Source organism: Pleurodeles waltl, chromosome 4_1 (genome assembly GCF_031143425.1).
Source record: "Pleurodeles waltl isolate 20211129_DDA chromosome 4_1, aPleWal1.hap1.20221129, whole genome shotgun sequence".
NCBI lineage: Eukaryota > Metazoa > Chordata > Amphibia > Caudata > Salamandridae > Pleurodeles > Pleurodeles waltl.
The window spans coordinates 290,051,204-290,074,029 of NC_090442.1; the positions used below are offsets into that span (position 1 = coordinate 290,051,204).

The 22,826-nt window shown below is 43.5% G+C and overlaps 1 protein-coding gene across 1 annotated transcript in view; it reads left to right on the top strand.

Annotated features, from left to right (window-relative positions):
- Positions 1-22,826, top strand: part of POLR3B (RNA polymerase III subunit B) — a 776,005-nt gene that overhangs the window by 397,781 nt on the left and 355,398 nt on the right. Inside the window, exon 14 of the mRNA XM_069228350.1 lies at positions 11,029-11,229. Coding sequence (XP_069084451.1) covers positions 11,029-11,229 — 201 coding nt within the window. The remainder of the gene's footprint in view (positions 1-11,028; positions 11,230-22,826) is intronic.

Below are 22,826 nucleotides of genomic sequence, written 5' to 3' on the forward strand. Positions count from 1 at the left end.
CCTCAAGCCTCCCTCCTTACACTGCTCGGAAAGGTGCCATCATGGTCCCTCATCGAAGAATCCAAAATGTGAAAGAAGTATAATGCAACCCCTTCCGCCACTCATGCCGAGCAAATTCTTGCAGGTGAACAGCAGGGCTTAACCTGCCAGTGGACATGAGAGATGAAGGCGGCAGGCCGATTACAGTGACTGCTACAGGCTAATATTTTGGTTTTGTTACAAAGAAATGATAAACTATTGAACTGAGTTACATGTTGAAACCAGTGAAAACATTTGATTTATGTGCATCTGAGCCTAATCTTTCCTGGACCAATGGAAGATTGGGATGGTAATAGCGGGGATCATGGCCCGGCTGAAAAGAGAGCATGATTAGTGGGGAGGAAAGGTGTTGGAGCCTCACACCATTGAACATAGCCTTCTGCAACCCTATATATCTGGTTAATTGAACTGTATTGTATTGAGTTTTCTTTCAAATTAGAAGTACTTTATTTTCTCTAAAGACAACCACTGGAGCTGGACAATGCCTTATTGTGTTTGTTGGTATACTGTTGAGTTATGAGCTCTTTCTCCCCACACTACCTTTATGAGAGGATGTCAACCAGAGACCTATGTTTAGCCTGTGCATTCCTAAAGCCAGACAGAGGAGTCGCTGAAATATAGATTCCATTTCAGATCAGCAATCGCACCTCTGAATAACATTTTTAATTTCTTTGTTTATTGGCTTTTGATAGATTCACCAGTTTATTCAAGCAGAAATATCCCACACAGTGCCAGGCAAGTAGAGAGGTAAAGATGTACATTACTCCCTTGATTGCTGATTACAAATTAGCCACAACAGCTTTCCTATTTGATTGCATTCAGGAAGTCCTAGCACTCCCCAGATCAATGTGGAACTATAATAGTGGTAGCTCACTGCTGTGTCAGTGTGAGGTGTAGTTTAGTTATGATGATTATCACTTGAAGTCTCATCTCCAGGCCTTGCCAGAGGGATCAGCACCTGTAGGTGCTAGTCATTTTAGATACATCTGGGAACTGTCCACATTGGGTTGGTTAATAAGTATGTTTAGGAATGGGCTTGCGGTCTAGATGTCTTGGATGGCTCAGCATTCATTGCCAATAATTGTCCAGTTGTTCTTGGCAATAAATTAGATAAAGTAGCCAGCAGGGTAAGGGCTTTTTCCCCAGTGTATACTTACTCATTGTTTAGCAACAAATAGCACCATGGTCACTAATTTGTGGCTGGGAACTCTGACAAAATGCTACCAATGACATTGCGGGTATACAGGTATAGTGATGTCAGTCATATTAGTTATTATTTTCAGCACATCAAGCCATATGTCAGGTCTCTACCCACAGTCCTAACCATACTAGGTGAAGGAAGTCAGGTTGCCACATCTAGAACATTTGGCATCCTATCATTGCCCCCTTCTATACGTGCTTTCTGATGTGTAATATATTCTGTGTATGTGTAAGGAAATGTCTCTTTTTGCAGGTTAAAGTTTTTGGACTAATGCTGCTGTTTTTTCAACAGTATGATTCCTGCCAAACAGAGCTCAGCACAAGTGCTCTGACCCTCTGAAAGGCATATGTCTTACTGGCTCACCCACGATTGGCATATGTTAGCTTACTTATAAGTCCTAAGTATATGGCACCAGGTATACCCAGAGCCTGCAAGTTAAAATGTCCCTCATGGATGGCAGCACATTGTGCCGTCACAAGTGTAAAAACACAAAGCACAACTCCCAGCACACCATTGCCGGATGGCAGAACAGTTTTTTTACTTCTAAATCAACTTTGCCAACTAAAGTAATTATAAAACCCAAACCTCCCTTATTAATATATACCAGTCACCTTAAGTCAGTGGGCTGTATTTTAGACAGTAGGGTGTGTATTTTTACATGTACTAGCAGCAAAAAACACATGTTTTTACTGTAGAAAGGTAAGTAGCCCCATTGGGGGGTACTGGGTTACACAGTGACATCTCAACAGTGCTAACTCCTGAATGGGACTGCTAAATATGATTCTTAAATCAGACTGAGTCAAATTTATTGTAACTTTACTACAAATAGGCACTTTTGAAAGTTGCCTAGAGTATTTTAGTGAACTATTACAATTGTCGCCAAGCTATTACCCTTGAGATAATCCTCTGTCCTGGTGGAGGTGTGAATGACTCTCAAGAAGGAACACAAAGACACTGCCATTGGGAGAGGTGTTGACCTACTCATGGCAGAATGGCTAAAAAGGATGTTAGCTTAAAAGGCTATCTTCAAAAGGGAAGTTGCCTCTGAAGGGCAAACAGTAGTCACACAAAAGATGGGCTGCCGTTTTGTGTTAGCAAACAGGCTGGCATCATGGACAGAGAGGGGAAAGCCATTTTCAAACCATTTTTCGTGGGCGTGTAGGCCCCAGGTAGCCACACTTTAAGAGTTGCATACGAAGCTTCACAAACCAAGAGAAGGGGTCTGCCTGCCTTGTTCAGAGTGGGCAGAATGGCACATTCTGAATTAGCTAGATGCCACATTTCTTTTTTTTTAAATTTAGGACATTTTATTAGAGTTTGTATCAAAAAGCGGTACAATATGGATAAACAGTCAACAACTTTCAAGTGGGTGGAATAATAGGGCCATCCTTCCTGGCAATGTGGCTGGTATTGACTGCCTTTGTTAAAACAGTGCAAAATAACAAGGCATTCACTGTTAATGCTACTTCTGTTTGTGAGTTGGAGAAAAAGGAAAAGGAAAGTACTCTACCTCCTACCCGCACACACCCTTTCTGGAAAGTACTCAAGAAGCAACCGCTCTGAGTTCGGCTTCAGAAACAGTCACCCTCCCAAGGGACTCTAGTCCTATCACAAGCCCTCCCAGATTTTATAGTACTTTTTGGGATAGCCCCTGGTGATATATGTAGGATGTTCGAGGCCTGGGCAGCGGTCCAAACCATCCTTCCAAGCCTCCAGTTAGGGAGCCAGACCCTCTTTCCATGCTCTTGCAATGTCAGGTTTGGCTCCCCTCCTCCACAGTCTCTCCCTAGTGTAATACATTCTGTGTAAATAACTCAGTTGAATGAGGTGGCATTGAGAATCTGTGGCCGCCTCACGGTGAGAGGCCAGTGTCTCTCTCGAATCCTTCTCTCGAGTCCTTCTCCAGGGAGCCCAAGTCACGAGTCCAAGCCTCCCGGAGGTGTCTGGGGAGTTGAATACCAGGGATCAGTATGTGACTGAAATCTGGTGCTGTGGAATTTTTGTCAATAGTATTTTGTAATATTTTGGTTTCTAAGGGCCAAATTCTGGTATGTCCTCTAAGTATGTGATGTAGGGTGTAAGCGTCAGTAGTCCCAATGTCTGAACCCTTTAGCTCAGCCACCTGGTGTGGGGCTGCTCCCTACCAAAGGGGGTATCTCTTGTGAGTCATCCCTTCCACCATATGAACGTCCCCGCATCCCTCCAAGCAATGAGGGCTACCCTGTTTGTGGGTGGGAGGCCCGAGGGACAAGGCACCCTTATAACAGACGCAAGAGAGTCTATTCGCCCAGCGCCCACCCTTCGGATGTGTAGGTAGGGGGGGTCTCTGAATCCCCTGAACCACCGTTCATTCAGCACAATCAGCTGGACAGCTCTATGATAAGACCATATGCCTGGTGAGCAATGCCACCATTGTAGATGGATTTAGAGCACTTGGAGAGGGCAATTCTGGATGGGCCATGATTCCATAAGCATCCTCGCACAAGTGAGTTGATACGGGGGAAGAGAGACACAGGTATCAGAAACAGAAAATTCTGAAGATGCTACAAAAGCCAGGGAAGGGCCACCATCTTAAAGATGGTTGATCTCCCGAGGAGAGAAAGGGGTAGCATCACCTAGTATTTCCTGTCAGCTGTCGGTCTAACTAAGTGGGGCTGTATATTCAGGGTCCTCATCTGAGCCTCATTAGTGGTAACATGCCCAGGTAATGGAACACCTGGGCAAGGACCTGGAGTGTGAATGCCCAGGAGAGCACCATCACTCCTCTTCTCACTCGGTAAACCGAGGACTTACCGGGGAGGACTCGGACCCCTGAAAATCTCCCAAAGATGTCCTTATCTGGAGCACTCATGGTCCTGAGTTTCGGAGTTCAGTTGGGAAAGTGAGCACAGCATCTGCATATAATGCAATCCTTTACTCCATTCACGCCCCACTCAAATTCACACAGCTGTATGTCCAACCTCCCAGGGGCTCTATTTCCAGAACAAAAAGGAGTGGAGACACTTCCCCGCTCATCCAGAAAGGGAGCGGAGGTTGCCCCACATACTCTGACCTGGGAAAATAGCTCTGTGTGTAGGGTTTTATTCAGCAAATGAATCATGGTCCAAAATTCATTTTGGTCAGGAGAGAAAACAGAAATGGCCAATCAACCACGTCAAAGGCCTTATAGAAGTCCACTGGTAGGAGTGCAGTCTCTTTCTGGTGGCTCTTAGATAGTGTGATGGCATTACACATTCACTGCATGTTATGACTCGTGGCACGTCCCGGCATGAAACCAGATTGGGATGGATGGACCAAGGTAGAAATTACCTTAATCAGCCTGTTTGCCATTGCTTTGGCACACACCTTGACTGTGATGTTGAGAAGCAAAATTGGGCAGTAGGGCCAACAACAATCCGGTAGGTGGTTTGGTTTTGGAATGACTATGATGTCCGCTGTCTTAAGTGTCAGGGGCAACATTTTTCCCTCCTGGAAGGCTCACCAAATGGGGGTTCTGGAGCGCTAGGAGACCCCGGGCGAACTACCCAGCTGAAGTTGCATCAAGGCCTCCCCCAGCTCTTCTGCCATAATGTCCAACTCCATGGACTCCCTGTCCTGCTCCAAGAGTGCTCGGGTGGGGAGATCACAGATAAATAACTCTGTCTAAGGGCACTCTGCATCATGTACGGCGTAGAGTGCCCTATATTAATCTGCAAAGGCATCAGCGATCAGCTTCTCACCGGTCATACGTTCTCCCTGGGCATTTAAGACATATGGGATGGGTTCCTTGAGGATGCAGCAGAGCCGAGCCAGTGAAGGGTTTTGCTGTATTTGTCCCCCATTAGTAAATGTGACTCTGTGTAGCTATCCATTCCGAGTGCTCCTCTTCCATCAGGATTTGGAACAAGATGGTTCCGCGGTGTGGCGAGTCCCAAAGAACTGTCTGGCCAGGGGAGGGAAGGTTTTGAGCATCTAGTTCAAGAAGACTTCGCCTCCGGCTCCTCAACCTCAACATCAGTGCGCTCCCGGGGGGGCCACACAATAGCTATGAATGAAACCCTGCATTGTGGCCTTCCATGACCACCATAGGAGCCTGACTAATGCAATGGAATAAACATTGTGGTGGAGGTATTCGCAGGTAGTGTTGTGAAGGGCTGACTTGAACTTGGAATCTAAGAGGGTCCAATTACTCAGCCACCAGTGGGGTAGGCCTCTCTTCTCCCTCAGTGCCACCGGCAGTTAAACTAGTGCATGGTCGAACAGTCCGCATGGCCAGATTGGTGCTTCGCCTTTTGTGTAGCCCTGGGACTTAGGTAAAAGGAAATAGACAAGTCGTGAAAAGGTAATCTGTAGCCCTGACAAGAATGTGTATCCCTTGTCTGTGGGAGTGACAAAACCGGTCGTCCAGCAAACCCAGTGTGTCTATGGAACATGCCAGGGGCTTCTGAGGCAGGGAATCTCCCAAACTCTCGAAAAAACAGTCTAGGTGGGTGTGGGCTACACAGTTAATTCTCCCTCATCCCAACAAGCAACCAGAGTCCTATGGGGAACTCCATAATGACATTGCGTGTGGTCTGTAAAAAGGTCTCTGACAAGAGGGGTTCCTGTAGAATTGATAAGGGAGAAGGGCATTCCCTGAAGGAGGCCAGGTATTGCAACATACTGGCCCAGGGTATCATGCTATGTTTGGGTGTAGTGAAACGGGGTATGTCTTTTGATGAGTATAGCTACAGACCTAGAGCCCCTTATGAAACCCTGAGTGAAATACGCGCTCAAACCCCAGTCGTACCAAGAAGGGACATTTGTTACCCATTTGGTAAGTTTCTTGTAGGAGCAAGAGATCTGGACCCTCCCCCTGGGCAGCCCTCTAGACCACGCTACGCTTAATTTTGTCAAGCAGCCCTTTGATATTCCAGGTGAACAGCCGCAGGAACCCAGTCATCTTTTGCGCCCAACCACGCCCACTAGAGCCATAATTACACAGCAGTTTGTTGCTATGCAGAAGGGGACATGGTAGCTCTTTAGCTAGTAGTTGCAGAATCCCCGAGGACAAGAAGTAGACCTAAAAGTGGTACTCTGGGCACTCAGATGTCAGATCACGTCTATACTGGAGAGAGGAGTGAAGGACTGCCACGCTGTTCCCTGGACCCAGCAGAGAGCGGTTGTAGCAAAAAAACTGGACTGCGCCTGCTGCACCTTGGGCTAGCAAAGAGGATGGTACCTGTAGTGTTCCACTCCAGAAAAGTCGTCCCTGTGCACCAGACAGAGAGAGGGAGTCAGTTGGCTGACCTACTGTTAGTCGCAGGGCTGTAAAAGCTGAAGACGTTTGCCTTGATGAGTTGGTAGCCAGGAACACATGCTCGCCACTGACTGCTGAAGTGCAGTGTGGAAGACTGAGTACTGACCCTCAAGTTGCACCCGATTCTGCCGGACCTGAGGGAGTCATCAGAGAGCAGTTTGGTCGCCCAGCAAGGAAGTTTACCACCAGTTAAAGGAAACTGCCGGGTTCCCTGTGACTGGAGACCAGTAAACCAGTGGCAACAGTTTTCTTTTTTTTTTTTTGCTGAGGTTCATCCTAACCTCGAGGCATCAAGCTATGTGGCCCCTCATCATGTTAATGGTCTGAGGGGTGGCCTCAGGAAGACCCCAAACACTGATTTAGCTTCCATGAGCATCTTCAGCACCCTGCCTCCCTTGCATCAGTACCACTCCGTTGATGTCTATGGCATTTCGCCCATAGAGCCTGAAACTGGAATGGAGACTACTTTGACTTCGAGGTAACTCTTCAACTGGACGATATTGGTCTCTGTGACTGGCTCCCTGTCAGAGTTCTAGTGCCTGTATAGAGCCGTTTACAAGTTACTTGTCTTGGCTAACCCTAAACAGCAAGTCGCTGTAGATAACAATGATTTATTTGTGCTGTCAATTATTGTTTCTTGAAAAATTAATATCTTTGGAACCCTCTGGTGGATTTTTATCATTGAGGTGCCTTTCAAAGCATCAAAATACAACCTATTTTCATAAATTGGTGTCTGATTTTTAGTGTTTTTGTTTTCTTTTTATTTAGCTGTTTTTGCCCGCCTAAATGTTTTACACTTATTCCTTTGATAACGCTTGATTGATTGCTTTGAGCAACAGCTACACAGGACTGAGCTAACATTATACAAACTAACTTTACTGAACCTGAGCCTGAACTATACCTTCATTACATAATGAGGTTGCACAACCACACCATATAATAAACCACTTTCCTCACTATAGTAAGGCGAGAAATATCTTGTTTGAGCACAGCAGTATTTCCATCGTCCGACAGAGGCAAACCAAAGTTCACTGAATATTGGAACTAGCAGTCAAGATGCAGGCATATGCAGTGGCCACGAAAGACTCTAATAATGGTCTTGCACGCTGCTTGTAGGTAAACGTAGAGGTAGATGTCAAGAGGCATGTGGCCCGCCACATCCTGAATGCTATTAAGAGAAAGGAATTGATCCACTGGGCACAAATTCTCCAGTTTGTTCAGTTGTACTCTTCGTGCAAGCTGAGTGCAGACTTTTGGCTTGGACCTGAGTGAGAGCATGGAGTTGTTGGTTAAAGGGATTCCCTCTGTGTAAATCTGTTCTAGAAGCCCAGAAGGTGCAGTGTACTGTGTTTATTTCTTGAACGAGTCGCCTAGTTTGAGAACAGATAATTGTCCTGAGTAGGTGGGCCAAACCATCTCAGCATGTATGGTGTTAGACATGTACCCCTGATATGTATTGTACATTCAGCTTATTGGTGGGAGCTAGAGTTTTGTTGGTCCACACATCGAGGGTGTTCAATTGTGCTAACTTCCTTTGCATTTGACTCACCATGTGTCCATTTTGATGTCTGTACCTTGCAGCTTACACATTTGGCAGATAGGCATGCCACTTGGCTCAAATATTGTTTGTCCCTGAGGTACAGGTAGGGCTAGCTCCTGTACAAATGGTGTTTTAGGGGCATGTGCAGAGTGAAATGTGTCCCAGGGCGGAATCATTCCATGAGTGCTCCTGATGTCCCCATCCCTATTGTGCAGGTATAGTTTGCATTGTGAGCTTTGGATATTTGTTTCACAAACTATTGTGCATCCCATTGACCTTCTATTGTGTTGCAGTGTATGTGGTGTGTTGGTCCATTACAAGGATGTTTCTTGGAAGGGGTATTTGTGTTCCATGTCACATCCATACATATGTGTCTTAAATCTGACAACAGTCCAAGGCATGTGAGCAATGTGAGGGTGTCAGCTGAATTGGTAGATGTGATGTTGCTGTGGTGTTGCTGACTTTGGCCAACACAACACAAGATCAAATACTTACCCTAGCAAACATAACATAATGCAGTGACACCCCATTTGGATTACCACCCACATATCCATACAGTGAACATCTACCCTTGCCTTGGGTGACACCAGCACACAAAGTCAGATATTGCATACAACAGCAAATTGATCAGCAATCAGGGTGAAACACGCACAACTGTAGGTATACGACAGAAGATACTCAGGAGCAACAAAAAGGTAGAAGAGTAATGGCAGGACAAATGTGGACCCAAAAAAAACAACCTGTGTTATTCATTCCAACTTCTAAAGAGCAAAGGCCATTGGACAGTTCATATGACAGCATGGATAGTACTGTGCCCATCCTTGACTCCAATTAGTGCCAGGGAACCTCCACAGGAAGGGGCATCAAGTGGGCAGGCAGGCACTTCAGGAATCATCCTTAGATGGGATTGGATGGGACAAATTTGGGATGTGAGGGGGTCTTTTTCTTTGGATAGGTGGGATTCTTCTTGGGAGGGAGGGTTATGGGTGCTTGTATGGGGGAGCAGGTGTGACAGGGGAGGATTTTGTGGTGGAAGGGAAGGGTTGGGATGTGGGTGGTGGCCTCTTGGGTTTGGGAGGGGGTTTGGAGGTAACAGGGGTAAGGGCAAGGTAAAAAAGAAACCTCTCCTTGGGAAAACGGGTAGGGACATTAGAAGGGGTTGGGGATTGGGGAGTGATACCAGGAGTAGGCGCAGTGTGCGTGTGCACAAACATAATACATTTTAAAATCCAGCCCCATCATACCCTCCTGCTCAAACAGGAGCAAGAGCATTTCCTATCTCAGAATTGGCTGTTTCTCTGCCAATGTCAGCTGCACCATGCAGGATCTCAGTCTGTTGTGGAAGCTACTGGTAAAAGGGATGGGTATGTTTAGAATCTTTTATATAATGTTGAGTAGGACAATCGTTTTCACCAATCTATCAGGCCTGTTAGGGATAGCAGCAGTTTGATCCAAGTGGATACCTGATCCTCTAGCTTGGCGATAACTGCATCATAATAATCCCTCCATAAGGTCGGTATGTCCCTGATTACCCATATCCCAAGGTATCAGAGCGAGGATGCACGCTGTTTCAGCTGCATCTGAAGTTGACAGTTCTGCACAACGAACAATGAAGATGTTTTATTCAGTGTTAACCCTATTGGCTCCTTCCACACGGGATAATGGGATGCACTGCTTCTTTCAAAGGAGTAAAATTTCAGTTGATGGCATCTCCCAGCTTTAGAACTAAAACAGTCATTTGGTGATGAAGGAAGACCTTGAGCACTTAAATCTCCATCTACCCTTGGGTGGTTAGTTAGGCCAGACCACACAACTTGCCAGTAGGACAGACCTAGGACAAATAGCAAGACTACTCCATGTATTTCAAGGCAAGTGAGTCAGTTTGGACCCATATAATATGTAACAGGAGTTTTCAAACTCAACATCAAATGTGAGTGTAGCCATCACTGCAGCTGAGGGTAGATTGGTGATGTTCTCTATAAATATGCAGCTACTGATTTAACCCTTGAAAGGTAATGGGTCTAGGATAGGCATTTACAAGATGATATTTGCTTAAGTGGACATGAACCACACAAGGTTTACAAATGATAAACACTGCACAGTTGATTATATATTGCTTAGAATCTAAAATGGGACTGCTAGGAAATGCTACTTCTGCATGCATTGAAGAAACCTGGGATTTAGAGGTCTTCAATCCATGGACTTTGGGAGCAGAGGCTAGCACTGGCGGGCTTAAAGGACATAGGTAAATAGACCAAAAACCTCTTCAGTACATGGGGTACTCTGATAATTACATGAATCACATGGAACCAAGTTGGATACAAAGAAATGTCTTTCACGTCAGAGAAATAGAATTCTAATGTTTATAGTAATCAATTTAGAGACACTCCATTGGAGAAAAGACATTCACAAAATATGCAAAAATGTTGCTTGCACTGAATGTCCAGGAAGCAGTGTTTCCTCGAACAAAGTTGAGGGTCAATCAGGTTGGAAGGATTCATATATTCACCAGTACAGGCGTAGTTTAATTATCATACACATATCAACTCACCCTGCAGAAGGGATTACATGTGGCTTCCTATTACACTATATAAACTATTACAATATACAAAATAAGAAAGATAACGAATACATAATCCTTCATTCACACACAGAGAAATATTATTTGTTAGAGTTTGGTTGGACATTCGGCAGGCTTTGAGGATACAAGAACTAGCTAACCACCATTATTCTAAATTAAACAAATTTGCTTTTATGAAGATCTCAAGAAGTTTCCTTTTCAAAATATTACCAATAATCTAAGCTGTCTTCTTTGTATAATAGAAAGGCACACACCATTATTCAGAAGTTGTAGAATGTTGGTCTGAAATATCTCTTTGCCACATGGTGTTCTGATGTGGAATTATTGACATTGATTCACATGAGGATTACAAATGAGAATGTATAGCAAATATTTTTGTTTATTTCTAGGGGAACTGGTCACTGAAGAGATTCAAAATGGACCGCCAAGGTGTGACCCAGGTCTTGTCCCGTTTATCGTTTATATCTGCTCTTGGTATGATGACGAGGATCTCATCTCAGTTTGAAAAAACAAGGAAAGTCAGTGGTCCACGATCTCTTCAGCCATCACAGTGGGGTATGCTGTGCCCATCTGACACTCCTGAAGGAGAGGTAAGCAATAATAATGGTACATTGCACATAATCTATGAGCAATAAGAAATGGGGTGTTTCAAAATATGTTAAAATATGTGAGATTGTGCCTCAGGCAGAGCTATAAGTAGAGACTTCAGAGGCTGTAGATTGTCAGTTGAGTATAATTATTTATTTTAATGTAATGTAGTAGCATGAAAGGGGTGTCAGAAAGCCATTCAAGATTTTCACGGTTTGTATGCAAAATACTTGGGAGTTAAACAGAATTATTAGGACTTCCTTTTTACTGGAGCAGTTAAACAATAAAAAGTTGAAGGATTGATGATTTAAATCTTTTTTATGGATTTTTTTATTAGCACATACACCTACCTACACCCAAGTCCAGTGGGGAAGCAAATAATTGAAGAAAACTCTCTCCCGTCCATTTTCTACGGCTCTGTCTCACCCGACCATTGCAATTAATGTGTCTTTGATCCAGCAGGTGAAGCTTGAAAACCCATTCATATTCTCTCCATTCACAGAGGCTTCAGAATTATGAGTCTGAGCCATTAATGAGTTCTACTCCCAGAGTTAAGTTTTTCATATTCCTTTGCTCCTCTGTGTTGCAGAGTAGTATTAGCTACCTGGGGCTCCTTAAACTCCTGCACCACTGACTGTATACAAAACACCTATTGTTAAAGGCTGGTTATTAGTAGAGGTAAATACGCACCTACCACTAGCAAATAATGCCCCCAGACAGTATTAGGTCCATTCAAGGTCTCAAAACATCAGAACCTAGCTCAACCCCTGGTAGCTTAGCAACGAGCAGGCAGGCTTATCTTAGGAGGCAGGTATGTTAAGCATTTAAATACACCACTATAGTAAATAAGTAAGACATAAATCCCACACCAATTTATAACAGTAGTAAATATTGTTATTTTTTAAATTACACCAATACGACAAAAATCCAAAGTAGGGAACCGGAGTTAAGAATTTTTAAAGATTGAATTTAAAAAAGTGCTTTCTAGTGCCGGGTCACGGTTGAAGGTAGTCGGCTTGACTCCCGACGTCTGGTCGGTCCACTTACAGAGCTTTTCCCAAAAGTTTCTCCAAACATCTGGATAACCTTCCAGAAGTTCTCCTTTGGGTCTCAAGGTGTCCAAAACGCAAATCCAAGGGTCTAAGAATCCGGAGCTGGTACTTGGAAGTTTGGGACTAAAATTCCCACAATGCACCCAGCCAAATTCTTAAAAGTCCACTGGACGCACTCCAGGCTGGAGACTTCTGTGAAAGTCGGTGCGGGCAATCTTTGTCAACCTGTTGTTTTCAGAGAGCCAACTCATGATTCCTTTTTGAAGCAAGGCAAAGTCCTCTAGGCTGTTGTTCCAGTGTGCAACAGGAGCAGTACTTCAGTGTGCAGTCCTCTGGGTTGCAGACCAGGGTTCCAGCACGGCAGTCCTTCTTATTCTTGTGGTTTCAGACAGCAGATCTGAATTGCGAATGCAGATCAGCCACTTTTATTCAATCATCTTGGGGGACAGGCATTGGGCACTCTGGCCCAATGAGCTGCAGGGTGCCACCCAAAAGCATGACAACTTCCTCCTATGTGTGGCATCTTCTTGTTCCATAAAGCCCTGCACTTTAGCATTCCTAGATGGACGATTTTCCTCCAGAGGAGCAAGACCTGGTTAAACCAACCCAATGGTATGGCTCATGTCCATTACAACTCCCCCTCTGGACACTAGCAAATTCCTTTCCTGAGCCCACTATCTATCCATGGGGTATGGGTTGAGAGAGCAGGCCTGGCTTACATTCCTTTCTGTCCTGCTTCCTTTGAAGCCTCAGTTTGATTTACCCAGTCGCCCTTCTGGCCTTGCCTCAGCATCTGCCATCCTCTCCCATCAGGTAGCCTCTGCTCAGTGGAGGGATTCATCAGCTCATCAAAGCAGCCTGGCTAATCCTGAAAGGGCTGATCAAGCAGGAGAGACTACTAGCAGGCTGGAATATGTCTTACAGAAAAGAAAGTCTTATAACTTCTTTTCTGTAGTAGTTATGATAGATTCAACTATGGCAAGTTGTTGGATTTATCATTGGCATTCATTTGAGTCCTTTCATGACACATTTAGTTCCCCCAAGCCATACTTATGCTTATGGAAAATATTCCCATTTTGTCCTGTGGTGTTAAGTATCTATACTGGGGAAGAATAAAAAGGTACAGTTTTCCCCTCACCAGGGCAGATAAAACATCTTTTATAACGTCCCTGCTTATATTTCCCTGGCATGGCATTGTACAGCTCTGCCTTGAGTCTGACCCATCCCAAAAGTGATGTTGGGTCTCTTCTGTTGTCGCCACCTCAATGATCTGATGTCAGTTCCTTTCTTTCCGTGCTTTCTGACATGAATCCGGAGTGTACTGCCTCAAATTCTGACAGATTTCACAGACCATTCTCTCAAAACTTTTCCATTGTGCAAGGAACATGTCTCCTCCAAGAACAACGAGGTCCAAACTGTGTTAATGACTGCCTTAAGAGATTTGGTTAACTGACAAGAGGTTTGTCTCTGTTGTCTGGGCTCCAAGAATGACTCAACGTTGTACGACAATTGCACAAATATGAACCCGAGAGCCATGCGTGACCACAAAGCCTAAGTCTTGGTCGAATTGGAGGGAGCGATCGCCCAACCTAGAGATTAAGGTCACATGGTAAGTCTAAACAATCGAAACACGACTCCCTTCATCCCTCTGTTCCCACCATAAGGAGTTGGGTGACACCTCGGATATCTCTAGGCTGTATACTCGGTCATTGCTACACATTCTGACCCTTGTTCCCATGCGTCCCGTTTCCTTTGTCCAGTGGTACTGTCACAGCAACTCTGCAAATTTAAGGAGGCCATGAACACTTTTTTGGTATTGGATCAGGTCCCTCTGTAGTATCTTTATGCCGCAGGGATCCAAGGTGGTCTCCAGGCAGTCTACCACTGGCAGAGTCATCCTCAAGTCCAACTGTTCCCCTCAACTTTGACCCAAGGTCAGCCTCGACTTTGGGCATGATCCCTCTTACTGAGCCACAACCTTGTATGTTGATGCCTACACCTATGCTGGAGGCAGATCCAGTAGCCCCCTCTGATTCTGAAGCCCACCCAAAGCTACCTCCATCAGAATTTCACCAATCGCAAATTCAGTCTCAGTCGAAACCTGAAACTTATCATGAATAATATTTTGATGAGGACGAAAGTAACTTATGTGGCAAGAAGAACCTATTTTTGACTTACAGGATGCCAGTGGACTGACTGGATACTTCTAACACTGGCCCCACTCCCCTTTACCAGCAGTGACTACCAAAGAATCAACCTCCTGTGTGACTGTCATTAGGAGAGCAACAGAGGTTCTATATCTCATGTTCCTACTATCAAGTGCAAGACTAACATCCTCACAGAGGTGCTCCATCCAGGACATACTACACAGGATCGTTTTCTCCCTTTCAATTGGGCCCTCACAGACACAGTGCTGGGCACCTGGGCTAAACCACAATCTTGCCCTCCTGCAAACAGGCAGGTTTCAAGGAGGCACAGACCTGCTCCAGGGGATCCTGCTTTCCTCCAACATTCTTTTACAGTAATCCTGGTGGTACAGGCCTCCACTAGCCGAACCCCAAAGCGTGTGTGTGTGTGTGTATGTGTGTGTGTGTGTGCATACATATATATTAATATGTAATATATACACCATTGTGCAGAATTTTTTTCAGACTATATCTCAGTCGACACGTGCTGACAACTTCATCCTTCTCTCCACGGTGCCTGTCTTACCAGGTGTCTTGGGTCTCATAATGGTCATGTGGCAGCATCTAACCCATAAAGCTGACCCCATTGACACTCCTAGGTTCTGCTATACTGCATCAGGATTCCACTTACCTGGTTCTCACCATATTGATGGCACACTGTGAACCTCTGTTCCCTGGGCTTTAGATGTTGTGTCAAAATGTGTACCAACACTGGCACACATAAACACTTATTTGCACACTTTCATGTATCCTTGTCTGCCACTGGTACAAAGTGTGAGTCATTAGTTGCTGTGACATGCGGTCAGTGAGGATTTTCTGCACATTTGCACCAGTCACCAAAAAGGTTGCCACGAAGTGTGTTGGTTTTTTTATGTAGAAAATGCAATGCCAAATCTTCTTAAAGATGGTTATAACATACAATTGCAGATCTTTGGGTAAAACGGTCTAGAAAATATTGTCCTAAATAATCATGGCTGCATATATCCAGGAAATGGTGTTTTGAGAAATTTGTATTTTTATGAATTATCATCTATCATCATACTAGAAATTCTCTGTAACATTAATTTAGCAGGATTAAAGGCACTCAATACATATGTCTGTGTACTCAGCCAATCACTTTGTTTGGATCTCTTGCTAATCTGCCTTTTCACAGATTTATTTTTATTTTAAAGTGACATTTACAGAAGAAAACCTCTTAATATCTACATTAGATAAACAAATACTCCATGTAAGAAGTGGTGTTTTATTCTTCTCAGGATCACTTCTCCCTGACTGGGAGTGGGTTGTCTAGACCTTGTGACACTAAAGACTTTGTCAGTGTTTACCAGTATGAGACAAAGAACATGATGAACTGCGGCCTCCTGCAGTCCACTGAGCACTACATGAGTAAAGTTCGTATTAGGTAACAATCAGTTCTGTGAGACTCATGAAAAAGTATTGAAACAAAACTCTCTTTCATCATGAATAGACACACTTGAGAGACCTAGGAAGCCAGGAACATATTTTCAAGATTTATTTACATTTACATTAAAATTAAAATCCCATCCTAATGTACACTATATGAATAGTAACTAATATGAAAATAGCAAGTTAGTGGCAATAATATTTGTCAGAATAAAGAGCAGAAAATATTTTTTGTAGCTTGTGATAGTGTGGGGTTCACATATTCATTTGTGCAGTACCCATGCGACTATTTGCTTTCCCACAAGAGCATTAATGTGGTAATTGTTTGACTATTGAGCCAAACAACTGTTGATTCTGTTGAGAGTGGTCGCTGCTGTGCCTCTTGGCCTGGGGTCGGTTTTCTGTTTGGAATAAACGTCTCTTCACTTACCTGAAGTCCCAAGGTGTTTTTCAGAATTTTGATGCAGATTTGGCCAGATGAGATCACTCTGTTTTGGTTACTGCCTGTGTCTCCACCTTTCCTGTGGTTTGTTTCCTGTCTATATGGAAAAGCATTAATTTATTACTCAACAGTGCTCTATGTTTCATTGACATGCATACCACTGTATAAGTACTGCTGTTGAATGAAATGGTCTGATTTAATGCACATCTGTGATGTGCATTCCTTTTTACTAATTTTCAAACACCAGCTGTTAATTTCTCTTCACATTTCCCACTAATTGGAAATCTTTGATTGATGGACATTGGTGGTGTTGACATGATTTTACAATTAATAATAATTATGTGTACACTTACTTGTTCAATTAGGAGGCTGACTCATTAACATCAAAGTAAGCCTATTTCTATAATTTATTGATTTTGGTAGTCTGTACACCATTTTGCAGATCCAAATGTGAGTATTTTGAACTTGCAACACAGTAACATGCTTATGTAAGAACAACCACTTATAACTCTTTATCACTACTTGCTACTTTTGGATGATTTTGTTATATGTAGTTCATATTCTCAGTAAGCAATATTTTGTCATCCTTTCTCCTGGTGTCACAGGACTGTCTCTGAAGTAACCGGCTGTGCCAAACCATGTGGCTCCTGTCACAGGCAGATTTCTTGGTCTGTCTGTGGTGCCTTGAGAAAGACCATGACTTGAAGGCTGTGCTCCCGAAGGCACTGAGGGTGGGGTGGGGGTCGTGGACCCTTTGTCAAGAGGCGTCTCTGGACATGGTTGGAAGTCTTGGGCATTTCCATGGTAGTTCAGCACTTGGCTGTCTCTCTGAACACAAGGGCAGACTAATTCATCTGCCGAAGCCTAGCAGATTACAATTGGCATCTCTATCTGGAAGTGGTGCAAGGCCCCTTCCAAGAGTGGGGAGAGGCTTGGCTAGATCTATTCGCTACCGCTGAGAACTCACAATGTCAGCAGTTTTGCGCTCTGGAGTTTCCAAAATGGTTCTCGCTTGGAGATGCTTTTCGTCTCTACTGGAGCTCCGGTCTCCTGTACACCTTTCTGCCAATACCACTCCTGCCCATAGCTCTCAAGAAGATTTGGAATGACCCAGCCCAAGTCATTCTCCTGGCTCTGTATTGGGCATGGAGAGTCTAGTATCCTGAGCTGTTGAGCATGAGTATCAGCCTTCCAATCAAACTGCCTCTTCGTGAGGATCTTCGGTCGCAGCTCTGCGTCATCCTTCAAAGACTTCACTTTCTGAATCCAAAAATAACTTTGTAATTATACGTTGGCTGCGCAAAATAATTCTGAGTGGATGACCAACCTTTTGTAGGATACATTGGGGCAAAGAAAGGGAAGGATGTCCAGGAACAAACCATCTCCCGATGAGTTGTGTTTTGCAATAAAAATCTGCTACACATTGGAGAAAAAAGCAACCACCTGAGGGCTTGTGGTCTTATTATTCTACCAGACCCAAAGCTGAGACGAGTGCTTTAGCTCACGGAGTTTCAGTCCTGGACATCTGTGAGGATGCAAAGTGGTCTTCACTGCACAGGTCCACTAAGCACTCCTGACTGAACAGTTAGGTACGTCAGGATGGGCATTTTGCCTGTTCAGTCCTGCAGGACTTTCTGGTCTAAGTTGGGTTTGCAGACGCACTTCTGAGGAGGGATTGCTTGGGTATCTATTCTATGGTAAGGAATCTGCGGCTAGAAGTCTCTATCAGACGAACAAGTTACTTACCTTAGGTAATGCTTTAGCTGGTAGAGACTGTATCTTGCTGCAGATTCCCTACCGACCCTTCCATATTCCCTTCTCTGAGACCTGATAAATGGACGAGGGCTTTCTCTTACAAAAGGCCTTAGCAACTCACACCTGTGGTCGGTCTTTGTTGTGGCTCTGCACTCCGTGAGTGGAAAGTCACGAAAAGTGAACTGATGCCAGCGCACCAAGGTGGTGCTTAAATAGGTACGGCATATGTAACTTCTGGTGTTGGAAGACACCATCAACGTGGAGCTGGGCGCCAAAACCTGTTGGCGCTCAGTGGACCTGCTAAAAAAAATTCCAGATCCAGTCTGACTCCTGGAGATAATTTTAAGGCAAGGAATCTGCGACTAGATAGACTCTCTACCAGATATGGCGTTACCAAAGGGAAGTAACTGGTTCTTCTTTTCTCTATGTGCCAAGCAACGCGAATCCAGAAGCTTCAACTGTTTGACAGCTTTTTGTCAAATTTCTATTTGATACTGCATTTTTGTTCAGGTTTTAAATCATGTGCGACTTGTAATCGGCAAAAGCCGGTAACATATTCTCCTGGTGTCTTGGCTATGGATATGATTTGCAGTTGTGTTCATCCTGTGCCAAATTGAACAGGAAAGCCGTTCGAGACCTGCAAACAAAACTAGCAGAGGCGGAGCTGAGGAAGTCAGACACATTCTCTGTTGGTGTCAACCACTCAACGATTCCAATCCAGGTTGAAAAGGAAGTCTTTGTTCTCCTTCTAGAGGTCTTTCAATGGATGGGAATTCGCTGAGGTAAAATAAGACCAAGAAGAGCCATAAAAAAGTAAGAAATCTAAACAGTGCCAGGTACTTCTAGACTGAGTCATTCCCCTGTTGTGGGTTCTCAATGTTGTTTAAATTCCAAGTCCCTAGTGATGAGGTTGCAATGCTAGATCAACTCCAACTGTTGAGGAAAGCTACGGATTCAATCTTTGATACTGTTCCAGATCTGTCTGGTGCAACTTTGGCTCCAAGGACCTGAGGGGCCACAAGCTGTACAGATGTCAATGGATCCATCCCCGGTGCCAGCTGTGTTTCTTAGTCTAGTCTTGAAGCCCATGTCGGCTTCAGGCCTTTTGAACATGGACCTCTTGATGTGAATGACTCCTTTGGCGACGTGTTTAATGCCACACATTTCTCGCTCCTTTACAGACTGTGGTACAGACGCTGATATTCGTTGCAGATCTGATCATTCTTTCAGATACTGAGGTCAGTGTACCATCTACAATGGTTTATGCTCAGTCTGAACCAGATATGACTAGAGAAAAATAATTTTTGGGTGTGGATTATGCTCATGGTATCTTGCAGGCTGAATAAGAGCCGAAGCAATTTTATGTTATGGTTTTAAGATTATTGGCAGCTTCCTGTGAATTTCACAGTTTAACTGATCAATTTATTAGAGACCAGCTGGTTGTCGAGTGTCACAAAAAAGATATCCAGGAGAAGCTCCTTTCATTGAAGACATTTTCTCTATCATAAGCAGTCCGCAATTGAGTCATCTCTAGCAGAGATAAAAATTATTAGGAAAAACTCTGTTGAGTCAGATCTTAATGTCAAAACCAAAATTCAGACTAACAAGACATTATCTTCTTCAACTAAATCAAAACATCTTGTCATTACTCAAAACAAAGTTTGCACATTCTTCCATTGTGGATCTCCTTGTCATGTTGAAAATGGTTTGTCCAGTAGTAAACATTTGTAACCAAAGTAGTTCTGTTGGTCACTTTGCTAAAGTATGCATGAAAAAAGATGTTTCAAGTAAATGAATGTGAAGAATCCCCTTAAGCTAAGTAACTACAAACCAGCCTAAAGGAGTTGTTTGAATATTGACTCATCTGGCCTACAATCGTGTATGACTCCCACAGGTGACAGTTTTAGGAGACCATGTGGTTCAATTATTAATGGAGTTTGCAGCTTGAGTCATCATCATCAAACATGAAATTTTTTAAAAACATTTTGGAAGATTAAGCCCCTTGGACAACCTGGTATAAGAACTGAATGTTGTCAGGATTCTAAAATGTATCTCATTGGTTATTTCTATTTTTGTTATATTGTATCAGAACAACTGTGTCAGTGGCAAAACATGTTACATTTAAAGGGAAAAGCATTTTGGGTTGGGTTCATCAAGCCATGCTGAACAGTGTTCTTGTACCTTCACAAGAAAAACAGTTAGACTTTCTGTGAATTATCTGTAGCGATTTTGAAACAGTACAATATTTATAGCAACATTGCGAGTATTAACCTACTACCCAATATAAGCTTTAGAGATGACTCTCACTTACTAGTTCAACTGTTAGTACAGCACTACAAAGATTTGTCCAGAAATGATTTCAGGTTATTGAAGGATTTTCAATTGAATATTAAGTTGATGTAAGGGCCCATGCCAGTAAAACACAGGATATAGATTGTTCCCCTCAGTAGCAGAAATGGACTTTCAAATTACGTTATAAGAACAAGGTGTAATTGAACCTGCTAATAGGTCCACTTTGCTTTATCCAATTGTGATGGCTAAGACGACCAGCAAAAGTTACTTATTTGAAAAGGTTTAAGATTGCTGCATAATATTTGAGTGATGGTGATCCAATATCAAGAATTACAGATTTGATGGTGAACTTCAGTGGCACTAATATTTTTGGCAAATTAAATTTGAAATCAGTGTCATCAAACAGCCTTGGCTAGTTCTTTTTGCTGCATTTGATACATCTGATAGTGTTTTTCAATTCAGAGGGATGCCTTTTGGGTTTGGCCATGGTTGCCTCTATTTTTCAGAGAGTATTGGAAATAATTTTAGGTATGGAAGGAGTTCTGACTTTCTAAGATGATGTTTTAGTTGGTGGTAAGGATTCTCAAGAGAATATTTGCAGATTAAAAATAGTTTTTGAAAAACTGAGAATTAAACGTCTTTGTTTAAGGCAGCAGAAATGTATTTTTGGTCAAGACCATTTGAAATATCTGGGCTACATTGTTAGTGCACACGGATTGAGCCGCATACCAGGTTCGATCAAAGCCGTTGAGGAAGCTCCGCAGCACAGCAACAAAGTGCAAGTCATGTCATTTATCGGTTTATGTCCGTTCTATCCAAAATTAATTCCAAATTTTGTATCAATTACTGAACTTATTACTAGACTATTAAAAACAATGTGCATTTTATTTGTGGTGAGCAACAACAAGAAGCATTTTCTTGCCTCAAATTTCATTTACTACAAGCACCTCTTTTACATCCATATATTCCAGGTCTTCGTTACACTGATAGTTGATGCCAGTGATTGATTGGGAATTTGTAAAGTGTAACGATTATTTTGAAGATGTTTCCTAGTGGTGCCAGAATGGAATGGTCATGAAGTTCCTGGAGAGGGTGAATTAGAGGCTGTACAGTCAGGGTTTCAAAGGCCGCCTGAATTTGAACAGGTCAGAAATAGAACTTTGGGAAAGAGGAAGGCTGTTTTACAGATGAATGGCCTGTAAAGAGAAGGCTCTGCCCCAACCCAAGAAGATTTGAATTTCAGCTGCATCAAAATATTGGCTTCCGATAAACAGAAATGGCGAGCAGGAACATAGTTTCAAAGCTTAGCTTGCAGGTACATTGAGCCAGTGCCATGGAAAGCCCTGTAGGCTATACATAAGGATTTAAAAAGTATCCTTTTTGGTAAAGGCATAGCCAATGATATTTGGCTAACACCATCATAGCGGATGAACACCAAGGGTGTGAAAGAACCAGCTGGGCTACAGAAGTCTACATTCTATACAGACATTTAATCAAGAAATCTGGGGGGCCTAAAAATAGAGAGTTTCCTTAATCCAGCGGGCTCTGGTGCACTGAGAACCTGTAGGAAAATGTTCCCTTTCCTCCCGTTTTCGGCTAATAGGCTTATTGTTCAGGACTTAATTATTTCTCGGTTGGATTATGGCAATGTTTTGTTTATGAGCTCCCCGAAATATGTCCTGAGGAGGCTACAGGTAATTCAGAATGTCACTGCCCGCCTTCTGCTGGGTACCCCGACCCATACCTCAGCAAAACCTGCCCTGGACACCCTTCATTGGTTACCTGTAGAACAGCGTATACAGTTTAAAGAAGCCTGTCTGGTTCATTGTGCTCTTCACAACAAAGGTCCTGTTTTTTCTCAAACAGATTATCACTCCCTATATCCCCCAACGTCTGCTGAGATCCTCCTCTGCATCCCTGATTAGCATGCCCGCTATAAAAGAGCGAGATGGGGAGGTAGATCCTTTGCTTTTAGGGCTGCCCAACTGTGGAATTCTCTCACGGCCGAAGTTCGGTCAGTAGATTCTGAATTCTCTTTTTGGAAAACGCTGAAAACTATTCTCTTCCCTCTATAGGTCTCTTGATGGTTGTTTCTTTTATGTTTGGTCTTGCAGTAGTGCTGGGAAGCCTTTGGCAGCCATGCGCTTTTTAAAATCCCAAAATAGAAATAGAATAGGATGGTTACTTGAACCACAGAAGACTGCAAATGAGAGGGGCTGAGTGGGAAATATTGTGTTAGGTTCTTAAGAGAACAAAGCAAGAGGAGGCTAGCTTATTAATATGGGAGGTCAGTGATGGGTTACTGTAAAAATGAAAGCCTAGGTTTATGGCAGAAGGACGGGAAGCAGGAAATCCCGTTCTAGGAGACCAGACGTCATTGAGATAGGGCAAGGAAATCATTGTGTGGGAGCAGCAGAGAACCTCGTAAGGCACTCTGAGACAGCCAGGCAGTAACTTTCCATACACAG